Source organism: Lepidothrix coronata, unplaced genomic scaffold (assembly GCF_001604755.1).
Source record: "Lepidothrix coronata isolate B3197 unplaced genomic scaffold, Lepidothrix_coronata-1.0 Scaffold37, whole genome shotgun sequence".
NCBI classification, from domain to species: Eukaryota; Metazoa; Chordata; class Aves; order Passeriformes; family Pipridae; genus Lepidothrix; species Lepidothrix coronata.
Window position 1 is genome coordinate 5,447,698 of NW_016690217.1, and position 13,791 is coordinate 5,461,488.

General features: G+C 35.8%; 1 protein-coding gene across 1 annotated transcript in view; it reads left to right on the top strand.

The window, feature by feature from the left end:
• Positions 1 to 13,791, top strand: part of ST8SIA4 (ST8 alpha-N-acetyl-neuraminide alpha-2,8-sialyltransferase 4) — a 59,609-nt gene that overhangs the window by 26,231 nt on the left and 19,587 nt on the right. The window contains exon 5 of the mRNA XM_017812755.1: positions 3,738 to 4,031. Within this exon, the coding sequence (XP_017668244.1) occupies positions 3,738 to 4,031 (294 nt within the window). The remainder of the gene's footprint in view (positions 1 to 3,737; positions 4,032 to 13,791) is intronic.

Genomic DNA, 13,791 nt, shown 5'->3' on the forward strand with positions numbered 1-13,791 from the left:
TGCCCAGGGGGCTGGGAATCGAACCCGGGTCGCAGCGGTGAGAGTCCTGCACCCTAACCACTAGACCACCAGAGGCCCCAAAAAAAATATGGAACGCTTCACGAATTTGCGTGTCATCCTTGCGCAGGGGCCTCTGGTGGTCTAGTGGTTAGGGTGCAGGACCTTGCATATTATTGCCTAAGATACTACCAATCACCAATTATGAATGTTTCCACTTAGGTTTTTTTCTAACCCCCTTTCCCAAATGTGTAAATCTTTGTCTCATGACACCAGTTTCTGAACACTTCTGCTGTAGCTAAGCAGTTAGAAGTAGTAAGGGAGCAAACAATAACTCTAATTATTTGCTAGTTTAATGCAAGGGAAGGATGAAGTAGTAGAGCTTCTGATTAAGCACAATTATATAGGAAAAAAATAGCCATAAGATTTTTGTTTCAAATAACATACTTAAAGTGATTCTCTTATGGGAAAAAAATGACAAAGGAACTCATGAAAACCTTTATTTAATAAAATTATTTTTGTGGGGCAAAATGCATTTTATCATTTTCTCTGGAAACAGTCAATAGGTTGATCTCAGGAGAAGGAGGTTTACAAACCTTTTTCTAATGTGGTATATTGTCAGTGCTCATATTTACAGTTATTTGCTTAATTGTTAAGTCAATCTTCAGTGCTATGTGTGACTGTTAATTACAATCTGTTCTCATATTCTCGGCGTCAGTAACCTCACAGCAAGTTTATCTTGCTCACCTTCCACCAGCAACCTGCTTACTTGCACATTAACGTGAAGACAACACTGGAGTTTTTAGAAGGAATGGCATTTGATGGTATGAAGCAGGAAGTTTGTGGTTTGGAATCAAATTTTAAGCAGGCATATAGTTTTAAGGTATCAGTAATGTGGCATGTGAGGAAGGGGAGATTCAGTAAATTAGAATCCTCTATTTATTCTTCCTGAAATAAACCCCCCAAAAATATGGTTTCATTTATGGTGTGTAAATCCCTAGGCACATAATGATAAAGCCTTTGGTGTAGAATCCCTGTCACCTCCTCATCTCTGCTGTGAAAATATTTGACGTTCTGCACCTTATGCCAAATTAGCTAGAATTAAAGATTACAACAAGGTAATGGTATTACAATTACTATCTAGAAGTTGTTCAATTAATAGACTTCTTAATTTCACTATAAAGGAAATTATGTATGTTTATGTGTGTGTCTGAATGCAGAGTTTTCTTGAAAGAGTCATGGGAATTGATGAGAGATCATTGACATTTGCTCACAAAATAAACTTAAAAATTCTAACAACAGCATGAAACTGAGGCATAGCATAAAGATGCCTTAGAGTTTCAGTAAAAGCTTCAAAACAGGTAAAAGCTATTTAGGTATACTCAGGGCATATACAAATAGACATGGCTAGTTTTATGAGCCTTGAAGTACGTAAGAAACACGGGGATAAACTTTTTAGCAAGGTCTGTTGCAATAAGACAAGATGCAGTGGTTTTAAACTGAACGAGGGTAAATTCAGACTAGATTTAAGGAAGAAATTTTACAATGAGGGTGGTAAAACACTGTAACCCCACAGTTACTGAGTGCATTTGGATTGCTCATTATTTTCTGAAGTTACACTTGAAAAATGTGAATATACAGTATGCTAAGTATTTGAACTGCTTATGCTCTATACCTTTCTAAAATACAGTATTTAAGTATATAACTGATGTAGCAGTTAATGACATGCAAAGTAGGAGACTTTGTATTTAGTATGCCTATGATGATTTTTTTCCAGGATTTAGGTGAAATTACATTTATGAGCTGGTTTAAAACTGCGCTCTTGAGGTTAGGCACTGATGCTGTTGGCAGCTCAGAAAAGAGCTGTCAAAAGGCATAAAATCAAATTAGAACCATAAGACCTGTGTTATGTGTGCACACTGTGCATATGGTGTACAGCTTTTTAAATGATGTGGTGTTGTTACATACATGGTCTGCTTCTCAGAGGAAGCAGGATTTGCAGTGTCAATATCTGTCTTACATTTTTAAGTAATAGATGTCATCATGTGCGTATATGTGACTACCAAAAAAACCCTGCTTTGCAAGAATCCATTATGTTGTGCAGTCTGGCCTTAAAAGAGGTATTTTCAAGAGCAGCAGTAATTCAATGAATTTGTTTGGTTGATTTTAAGTACTTGGTTTGAATTTTTTATCATTATTTTTAGATTTTAACAGACTTTTAATAATTACAGGTTACAGGTTCATGCATTAAGCTTTTCAGAAACAATTTTCAAAGCCAGTATTGAATTCAGTGGAAGTTTTTTTTGTGCCCTACCTACCATTTATTTCTCTTAGCAACCTGAAATGCATGCTGATTGTTTATGGAATAGATGTATGAAGATAATGAAGAATGTAAATCCATTTCCTAAGAAAGCCTACATTTGCCCACGTGTTATCAGAAAGTTGTACTTCTTTATCTCCTAGGAATACACAGGCTTTACAGAACATTTCTTTCTGAAGAAGATAGGACCACTTCTTTAGCTGATAATTCCAGAATGAAAATGATATTCTGAGTAATTCATAGTATCAGTCAGGACTAGATCATCAATTGGTGTTAAGCAATGCTGACTTATTTTTATATGTCATTGGACATCTGGCTGTTAGAAGAAGCTGGTGGATAAGCTTAAGTAAAAAGTTTACTGCACAAAAAAAAATAGAAATTGAAGAACTAATGGAGTACTATTTATATTATTTATATTTATAGTAATGTGCAAATGTTTTGAAGGAGCTACTTCTGACATTGCTTCTTGGTGTCCTTTATCTTAACAGAGCAGTCTCTTAAATTATGAAAATACTGTGGTGTCAAGATACATATTTGGGGCAAACCAGCTACAGGTTAATTCATTGAGGATGTTGTGGAGACAATTTGTTTCAGTCAGATAATGCTGGGCACTGAAATCACAAATGATTTCTGAATCATATTTTGTCACCTGCGTTCAACATGTCTGTGATTACATATATATGTATTTATATAACTGAGGTAAAAATCTGCTGAACAAAGGCCCTAAAAAAAACCACAAAGGTACTGAAAAATTAAACAAGGTTTAAAAATGAGATATGAAGGAAAAATTGAAAGTTTGATACATTTTCCCAAAAATTGCAGTTCTAAGTCAAATAAAAATACTAAATTTCAAAACGTCCAATCAACTGCAATGATAATACCAAAAAGCAAAGTACCAAAAACTCATTTAAACATGTGGTAATGTTAGTTTGTAAATAATGTTTAAATACTACATTGTAAAAAAAAAAAAAAAAAAAAAAGAAAAATGCATTGACTAATCCTGTATAAGTTATACCTTATTTGGCTACCGTGGCTTTCTTTGTGTGAACTCTTGGTAGCATCATGACAAGTGAACATTAATGAGGGGTAATAGGTTTAAGAAAGTGTATCCTTATTCACAAATGCTGCTTCAGCTGTCGATGCATTCTAGAGCATGACGACATGGTTTTCTAACGTACCAAGAGGGATTTTTTTACTCACAGCATTATCTACACTTAATGTCTTTAAAAATTTGTCTGATGAGTGTCCAAGTTGAGTAAAATGCTATGTGTTATCACATCTATTTTTTCTGGTATTTTTTTCTCACATTAAATTGAATTGGACTTACATGTTCATTTTCAGCTTTCCCTTCATGCACATGTTTTTCTGAGTTAATGTTTCATATTTATTTTCATTTTTCCATTAATTTCTTCCTCTTCAGGTGCAATCTAGCTCCTGTGGTGGAGTTTGCTGCCGATGTGGGAACTAAATCTGATTTTATTACCATGAACCCATCAGTTGTACAAAGAGCATTTGGAGGCTTTCGGAATGAGAGTGACAGAGAAAAATTTGTCCATAGACTATCCATGCTGAATGACAGTGTCCTTTGGATCCCAGCTTTCATGGTCAAAGGCGGAGAGAAGCATGTGGAGTGGGTTAATGCATTAATCCTTAAGAATAAATTGAAAGTGCGAACTGCCTATCCATCACTGAGACTTATTCATGCTGTCAGAGGGTAAGTGTATGGAAAAGACTGGTTTGTCCTTAGCGCAATGAAACTCATAAATAGAACTCCTAGCAGGCAGAAAAAAAAAGATCAATGTTAAAAGGAATTTGATATTTCCCTTATTGATGTAATGGATTGCACTTATGATAAGTTTGTTCAGTAATAAATGTCATCCACTCATTTAGCCTGCTCTAATGCAAATAACTGAAATGCATTAGCACAATAACTCTTAATTGCACTTTATGTGTAAAAATGTATCATCATTACAGTGATAAGCTAATTTAAAAAATAGTCTGAATTTAAAGAATATCTGGGAGTTATCAAATCAGCATACAGTGAAAGTGCAACGTGTCTTCTGTGGGTCAAGACTATGGAGATAAAAAATACAATCTAAGTAGCATGGGGGGGTAAGGTAGCAACCATGTAAATAATGAACTCTGGCAGATCTGAAAATACTGAGCTCCTTCATACAACATCTAGGATTTGTAGCAATCTTTCTCCTTTTTAATTTGGCCAGATGCTTGGGCAATTCAAAAACATTGATCAGAATCACTGAAAACATTAATGTAACCACTTGTTAAAAAAAACGCATCCGTGCTTTGTTGCAGATATTTTTTTTTTAACCCCAGAATTAAACAAGACTGTCAGATGAAGGCTCAAATATCTTTGTCACTACAAGTAAGAGTATATGCCTGTGCCTGAAAAAGATTCAGAAGAATCTTTTGGTGGTGCAAATACGTTTGTGGTGGTGCAATACGTTTGTGCAGCAAATTATGACAATATGGTAGTATTCAGCTTGAGTTCCTTGAACTGTACTGTCTGAGATAAGTTTAGAAGGGATGTTTAAAATGTTACTTCAATCTAGTATGAGAATAAAGCTTAAAAATAAGTTGTCCTTCAGGATATTAGGACTTTGAATATGCTTTTCTCCTTTTGCCGTGTCTCAAATAGATAAACTGCTGCATTCCCCATGTGGTGCACTTCTGGCACTGGAAAAATTTGAAAATCATTTGGAAATCCTTTAATTTTTTACCAAGTTCCTCAGTTTTGTTAAAGAGTTACACTTTAGCTATTTTATAGGCCTTGATTGTGTTGACTTTTCACGTATTCAACATGCCCATAGCGCTTGGGTAGGTGTAATGGTTTGTGTGTGTGTATAAATCTGAATAAATAAAATTGCTTCCAGTTTACAAACAGCTGCTCTAATCTCCATCTGCTAAATCTGGGAAAAAATATCAAATGTGGATGGTAATTCAGAATGTGCAGTCTTTAAATTGGCCGACTTGTAGGTCCTTTAGGGCGCTTTGTTTTAAAAAAAGAATTAACACCTGCATTGTCTCTCTGGAAGAGGCAACAAAAGCTCTGCCATCAGAATTGAATTAGACAGTGCTGTACTTTACATTATACTTAGCAGTGTCATCTGATATGACTGCAGAAATTTGTCCAGTTGTTGAATCTGTGCTCTAAATGTTATACTCTCCACTTCAAACCTTGTTGTTTAATCAACTTGCATTCCCATATTTGTTCTTTCAGAAAGTAACCTAATATCTTTGTTACTGATCTTTTTTGGTAATTTGAATAAAAACAAAACAAGGAGTCCAATTTAGCTTTGGTCTAACTCTTGACTTTATAAAGATGTGGCAGGTATGTCTTGGTGAGTCTGATTTGGAAGTGATACAGTTAGCAGTAACACATTTGAAACAAATATTCCTTAGATGTCTTACATGGCAGTCTTAAAGATACCAGCCCATTATAATGAGCTTTGTATTACAGTAAAGTAAAAAACATCTTGGGGAAGAATACTATCTCTTTACAGGTAGGATTACATCTTCCTAGGATCTGTTAGGTTTGTACATCAAATGGAATACTATGGTAGTAGGAGAATCCAGTAAGCAAAAATTGTTCTTAAAGAAAAGTGTGCCTGAGATAAAAATTAATATTTTCTACAAATAAGAAAAATATCTTAGAAAATAAAGTTAAATGTGAAGCTGCATACCCTGGTTATGAAATCAGTCCATTTTGAATTGTAAGATTGTGAAAGTTTAAGCAAGTTACAGCTGCTAACTTCAGTTTGAAAGTAATGGAAGCTAAGTCTGCTACCATTTAGAACTGTATGCAACTTACATACTTAGTTTTAAGGAAAATATTCATTATACTGTATTCTATCTATTATGCTTATGTTTATTTCAAATTCAATTTGACGGTGTATGAGTCTCTGGAGAAATAAGGAATTCTTACAAAACACTCCTTGTTTTATAAATCTGAGCAACTGTTTTGTATTTTTTTAATATATATTTGATATATTTGGTTGTATGTTTGATGCCTTTGCAAGCTCTCCACTTGCAAGTTGAAGCCTTTGTGGCAGTTAACAGTGATGACCCAGCTGAGGCCTGTGATGCTGCAAAATGGAAAGGATAAAATAAACAGAATGTGAAGATTGCTGTTAACTGAATGAGGAGCAAAAGCAGGAAATCTACCCACAAAACCTGTGTGTTAAAACACACAGTAAGACCTGTGCAGACCATCTAGTCTCCTTGACAGGATGCCTAAAACGTGCTAGACTGAGATTGCAAGGCTTATGCTGTCTTGCAACTTCTTAAGCGTCTAAGGGAGATGGAGTTTGGTTTGTTGACGAAAGCATAAGGAAGGGTGAACTACAGGAAGTGGGTTTTTTAAACTGTCTTAGTTTACACAGGAGAATTACTTGCATCTGCAACCTTTGTTTTGTAGATTGTGAGTGTTCTCAGGTAGTTATATCTTTGTGCCTGAATGTAGCTAATGATTTTCATCAAATGCCACAAAAGTTTAGAGCAGACATGTGGATGGACAAGTACCATTTCTAATCACTGTTCTGTATTAGTATTTGTAACATCCCCAAACTACTCTTAACCTCCATACATGTAAGTATTCACTCCTTTAGTTTACAGTTTCTTGCCTTGATAATTCCAAATCATTCTGGTTTAATTCTTTGAATGTACATATTTTTATTACATAATAATTTATATGAAGATAGCTAAAACTTCTTTAAATTAGACTTTAGTGATAGGAGAATCAGTCAAGAAAGACACTGTGGGTCATATGGTGCTTTTTATATCTTGAAACCCTCACAGATTAGTAACAACCTAAGCACAATATTGTTAGACCATGCCAAAGACATAATACCAGGAGGATCTACTGAAGAACTGTCTGCAACACAAAAGCATATTCTTATGGAGGTGAATACAAGGTGCAATTTTCTGTTTAATAGGCTAAAATATGCCTGTTTCATAAGACTTACACACCCAGGTTGTTTTTCTTTTACCACAGATATACTTGCAGATGTGGTACACCACAGGGCTGTATCATATCCGTATAATTCAGCTGGTTGAAATGAGGCTTTTATTTGAAACTTTAATGTATTATGTCTTCTTAATTTAAAAGTATAAAACACTTGGCTAATGAAAACTGCCTAAAAAAGAAGATGACCATCCTAAAAAAGTTACAATTATAAAGTCATCTTTTTTTGTTTGCTTGTTTTTGGAAACACAAATTCCCAGAGTAAATTGAAATTGATATCAAGAGTTCTTTCATTTAATGCATCTAAAATTTTATTAAAATATGCAAAGATAGTGTATTGTGGGACAAATCATTTAGTATCTAATCATCAGTAAAGTTCATAATTCCAACCTGACATAGTAAATACAAATAAAGAATATTTAATGCTGAAGGGTACAGGCTGACATCCTCAAGGTTTGGAAAGTATTGTCTCTATTCCTTTCTGTGTATATCACACTGCCAAATTTTTCCATCATTAGTCTTTAAAGCATACAGTGTAGGCAGTTTCTAATGGCGGAACATGAAGTTTCTTAGACTTCTGATCTACCTGAGGCCAAATTCTATATTTCTAATATACATAATTTAAAATTTGTTTTATCTAATAATGGGCAGTTTTGCTGCAATCACATACAGTACTTAAATTTTCACTCATATTTTCCCTTCTCTTTTAATGAAAGAAACCTTATGAGCAGTGTGTAGTATTTCAGAGTTAGAGTTGATCAGAGAGTAGAATAATGACTGCATTGTGAGGTAATTTTTTAAAACTTTTTTATTAGTACACTTTTGGTGTCAAAAAAAAAGGTAATGTGGTGTTGGAAAAAGAAACTACTTTTTTGCAGATTTCATGCCTTAAACTTCTGTAAGTCATGGCCTCTCCTCTAAAATCTCAGAAGGATTTTAGGTTTTAAAACCAGAGTCTAACATGATAACTACTTTTTTAATCAGTAGCATAAAATAAATGGCCATTGGATTCAGATTTTTTTCTTCATTAGATTTAGATCAAGTGGCTTCATGTGCTAATATTTGTCTCTATTTTACTTTTTCACTTTTTGATCAACAAGTTTTGAAAAGTAGATTTGAGAAGTCATTTGGGAGCTGTTGCATGATTTTTTCAGAAAGCGTCTCTAATTTACAGAACTTTTAATGTAATTGTGCACTTATTGACAAAATAGTTGAGGTAATCAATACGTAACAGAGTTCAAGGTGGAACTAGGATCTATAAATTAAAATGTTAAATGATTAAAAGGATTTACGTGCTCTCTAATCTCACTGCCAAGAAGATTAATTATAAAGTGATTATAATGAGCAAACAACACAACTTGAGCCTGAGATTTAATGCTGAACTGTTTCATTAGGATTATTTGTAATAATATTTTTCAAATGAAGTGATACTTTCTGAGGTGTGGACAGCGTCTGTACAGAGTCATGTCTCAGTAGCAGAACTGTGATGGAATATGGATTAAACAGCAGACAAACAGGAACTGAGCCTGATGAGATTAGAGTCCAGATCATGTTGTTTACTTCCAGTGGTGGCAGACAACCAAACTTAAAAGTAGTATCTGCAGACATGTTCTGCTGTGGATCCCCCCTTGCGGTTCTGTGGAGGAATTAAAGAGGGTTCCTAAGACTAACCATGTTGGTGGTGCATTAGGTGGAAGTCAGAGTTAACTCCCAGAGGCTTACACAGCTCTTTTTTTTTTGCGTGTCTGCTAATGAATATCTGAAGGCATCCTCTGAAGGGGCTGAACACCACCACCTCCTTACCCTGCCAAGCAATACGGTCTTACAGTAAACTAATTTTTTCTCCTGTTTCCTTTTCTAACTCCGCAAAACGAAGTTCTCACGCTCATCTGTATGTGTGAGAATGTTTTCTTGGCTTTTTTTCCTACTGGAACCATCCTGTGAACTATTAGTCACTCACCAGCAATATCACTGAAATTGCTCAACATAAGATTCCTTATCATCTTTTGGGTATGGAACAATTGCATGGACATCCTGTGGGATTTGCTTGTGCTCCACTTATTTCCTCCTTGATACTGCCTGTAAAAGAGCAGTATTATCCTGCATTAGACGTGGCAGAACTCCCACTGAAATCTCCATGTTTTGCCTATGTAAGGAGTATGCTGTGCCTATTTATGGTCACTTTTCAGTGCAGGGTCTTTTTTTTTTCTATATTAGTAAGAGCAAACAGCTGTTCTTTGAATGTAGTGACCTTTTGCACAACTTTACCACGAGTCCAGAGTGCTTTACTCTGGGAATTACAGAGAAAATACTTTCAGAAACTCAGACATGCAGAAATCAAGTAGTTCTCCAGCGGCTCTGTTCTAAGAAAACAACTACCGTGAGCAATCTATATTGTAAACACTTCTGTTTCTTTTCTTACTGCTAAGAGATTTTACTTAACAGACTCTTCTTTTTTCTTTACTGCTAAAATGTATTTCTGAAGAAAAGACATTTTGCAATACATGGATGAATAAATAATCACCTCAAAAAATAAAAGGTTACAAAAATGGCAATTAAGCTAAAAATAGAATTCTAAATATGAAATGACTATGCCTCTTGCATCACATATTAAAATATTCAAAATACTGGGAAAAAGTTTGCACTAGTTTCCCATCTTTTCAGTGGAGTACAATCCTTTTACATATATGGATTTTAAAAATAGAAGTTCTACATTATAATACCCTAACATATCCTTAGAGCTGGATTTGTTTGGTAAGTTATGCAAACAAATTGGATACCACTTAGTTCGGACTTTAAGAATTTAATCTATTGTGTGAAGTTGTTCTTCCAATGCCAGGATTCTGTCCTAAGAGGAGAGCAGGAAGTGATGCTCCCTTTCCTGAGGTGGAGACACTCCAGGGTTGATCTTTCAGTCCAGCAGCTAATTACCAGGACTGCAGCACCCCTGCACCTCCTGAGAGTGCCCCTTCATCTCGTTCAAAGTTTCTCAGGATAAGCTTTTATCTTCTTTACACAAGCTTTCCTATTTTATTCTGTTTCTGAAAGATTTAGCGAGGTCTGTCAAGAGAATATCTCACTGGGGGTGAATTTTCAATGGAGGCAAGTACAGTTGAAGCAGAGGAGGACATGAGGGGAAACTGAATGTGCACTAAACTGACTGCTTTTTATATTTTTCATTGCCTGGTCCATTCTGTCAGGTAGACCATGAAAAGCCTAATCATGACAGTAGAAAGAGAACCGTTATGCTTATTTTCATTTTCTTTTATCATTCTTATTTTTATTTACCTTTTAAAAATAAAATTTGGTGAGTTTTTGTTTGAGGAGAGATTTTTCAACTCTTTTGCTGTGGCAACTGTTTTGTTCCTTATTATCAGCAATGTGTATACTTTAGACTACTAAGTAAAGTCTTCTAAGGTTGAATTTCAGGTTTCAACTAGCAGAGAGCAACAGGATTAGTCATAAGACAAAACAGTCATGAAATTTCCCATTTTCAAGTTTTGCTGCTTACTTTACTACGAGCAACAGCACTGTACTTAATGCTAATGACTGCTAGCAGCTATGCAGGGAATAAGTAACATAGTTTATTCATACCATGTATTTGCAGATTTGTATTTATTATGAAAACTATTTTGCTACTTATTATTTTTCAATTTGGGGTGTTTTTTTTTCTTTTTAATTTATCATCCCTTACATAAAATCTGTGTTTCTGAAAACTATAAAAATATGTTTATTAACTCTTATTTAAACATATCAGTAGCTGTGCAACTGAGAAGTAAACTAGAAACAGTTTTTGTAGTCTGTCTTTGAGGAACAAATAACAGAGAGGACTGGAGTCCATAGGGAATCATGTTGGCCAGATAGTATTAATAGAATCGAGAGTAGCTTCTTGGTGTTTTTTTGGATGTGTGAGATGAATTATTTGTTGATTCTGGATGGTGCATGTGTACATGAGAAAATTCTATTAGGTTTCCTTCCTGTTTTTAAAGTGATATTTCTAAGGTAAGACAATAATAGAAATTCTACGGTTTTTTGTTTTGACTGTAATGCTTACCAAGAGTTTTCAAAGATATGTGCATTTAGTTTTGATCTTACTGAGCTTTTATGATGAGGAGCAGTTGTATTAAGCGTCCAGCTGGTAGTGGATTTCATCAAATGCTTAGTTACTGAGGTAACACGGAAATAAGTAAACAAAGCTGTAGGTTTATGCACTGTATGGTTTGGCATTTCCCCTTGGTCAGTTCAAGTTATTGGGTTGTTAAAATGAATAGTGCTTTGGTGAAATAATATGCTAGCACAGTCCTTACAGTGGTGTCAGTATAGGGAGGAGCAGTTTGGCTTAGAATCTTCTGTAGCCTTTCTTTTTAATGCATATGAGTTTCTTCAAGAATGCTTTAATGGATTTGTTTGAAGTCTCCAAGTTCTTGTTGCTATACAGAGAGACTTAAGTGTTTCAGAAGCACTGAGTAGCATTTGAGCATTTTTTGTCTGGAGTTACCAAATGCCAAGGTTATGGCTACTTTCCTCCCAAACACTTGTGCCGAAATGTAAGGTGGTGTGTTTTGTGTTTGTGGGTAATACAGTGTTAGTAACACACTAGTGTTTTGGCTGTGCCTGAAGGGCACTTGCACAGCTTCAAAACTTCCCTCACTCTCCCTGAAACCAGAGAGTAGGCTGGTAGTGGGCAAAATCTGGGAAGGGACACAGCTGATCTGAACTGAACTGTGCCATGCCATGCCATCATTCACCTAGGTAGTCTATCTCTTTATCTTGATCCTCAAGTTTACTTGGTTTTGCCCTTCCTGTTCTCTCCCCATCCCACTGAGGTGGGGAATGGGAAAGCATCTGGGCACTGTCAAACCACCATGTGAGGGAACGAATGTGTTTATTTGCTGCATCAGACATGTATAAGCTTTTCAGAGACTAAGGGAAGCCTGTTAACCTGTTTCAGTTTGCATCAGAGAATTAAAAAGTGAGAAAAAGGGTGAACATTGCTGTATTTCAGACCTGTGGGAGGGTTAGGTCAGTGCTGGGATACCTGGTGATGTTTTAAACATAGAATGTGTTTTGAAAGAAAATAACTGATTATTCAGGTAACAGGTCTGGATTCTACTTCTTTTGTGTTGGGAAGGCACACTGTGGTTGAGTTAGATGCTAGTGTCTGTGTTTTGGGTGGAATGAGATTTAAGTCTCTCACCAGTACTCATTTCTGTCCCATTTGCAACTGAAGTCTCTGTCCCTCTGCATTCTGTTTTACACATTGCTTCCAGCAGAGGTTGTTCCAGTGAATCCTGTTTTAGGTGTCCTGCTGTCCTTATGCTCATTTGTAGATATATGGACGTATCTGTACATGTATGGGAGGTTAGTGTGGTTTGTGGATTCACATTATGAGTTCAATACTGTAAGGTTGCTGTATTGAAATCCTTTTTTGAGGTTTGGCCTTCAGTCTTCAACAAGTGAATTAGTAGGCCACAGGAAAAATGAAGAGAATAACAACTACTTCTAAATATATATCTATGTATATATATATATGTAAACCTTTGTTTCTACTTTTTTTTATTTTCAAACAATATTCTGTATACAGTTGATATACCTAATAAGCATTGTAGAAACAGCTTCTTGATGTTTTCTATTCTGTATTTAGTGGGAGAAAGTGTCATAATTTGCATTTTTGAAGCATATATTTAATGAAGTAGACAAAGAAAATTGACTTAGAGAAAGTTATTTCTAGATTTGCTTTTTCATTTTACACTGAGTTGTACTTTATTGTCTAGCTTTGGGATACAGGGTACTTTCCAAAGTAAATGAGTAATCAAGAAGACCTATAAAAGGATGTGAGAGAGGAGCCTACTGAGAACAAGTGCAGCTCCTGGTTTCAGAACATTCTGGAGGCTCACAAGGGGGATTTTATTTGTTGATTTGTGGGTTTTTTTCCATTTCAGTTCAAGTGTGGACACACTTACTAGAAGAGTTGGCAGAGAGGAGGTAGTAGTGGGTGTTTCATAGTCATACTGAAACCAGCAGGTGGTACAGCTTCTGATTGTATCAAATTCTTTAGCCTTAGATGAAATGGAACATACGTTAAAAGGACTGAGAGGGCAGTTGTCTTTGAAAGAGTCATGTGTGGCATGAACTTTATGGGTAAGGCCTTGCCTTTTTCACCTTCTGGTCTTTAAGGGTCAGAACACAGCAAATAGAAAAGAAGAAGGTAGTCTACAGAACATAGCTCTCAATGACAAGGAGCTTTCAGAAAATAATCTCAATAAATCAATCACTAAAGAGAAACCCCAAGGTCTGATAGAGAGAAGGTCAAGGGGGAAAGTAGTCCCTCCATGCTATAGTGCGTTCCCTCTAAACAGCGAGGTGTGCACTCCTGATGAGGACCTGTGTGGCTGCATGAGACCTCATGAGTACAGCTGTGAGCCCTGCTGGGGAGACTGTGTGCCCAGGAGATGGGCAGCATGGCCTGCTCCAGGAGGAGACCTGTAAGCTG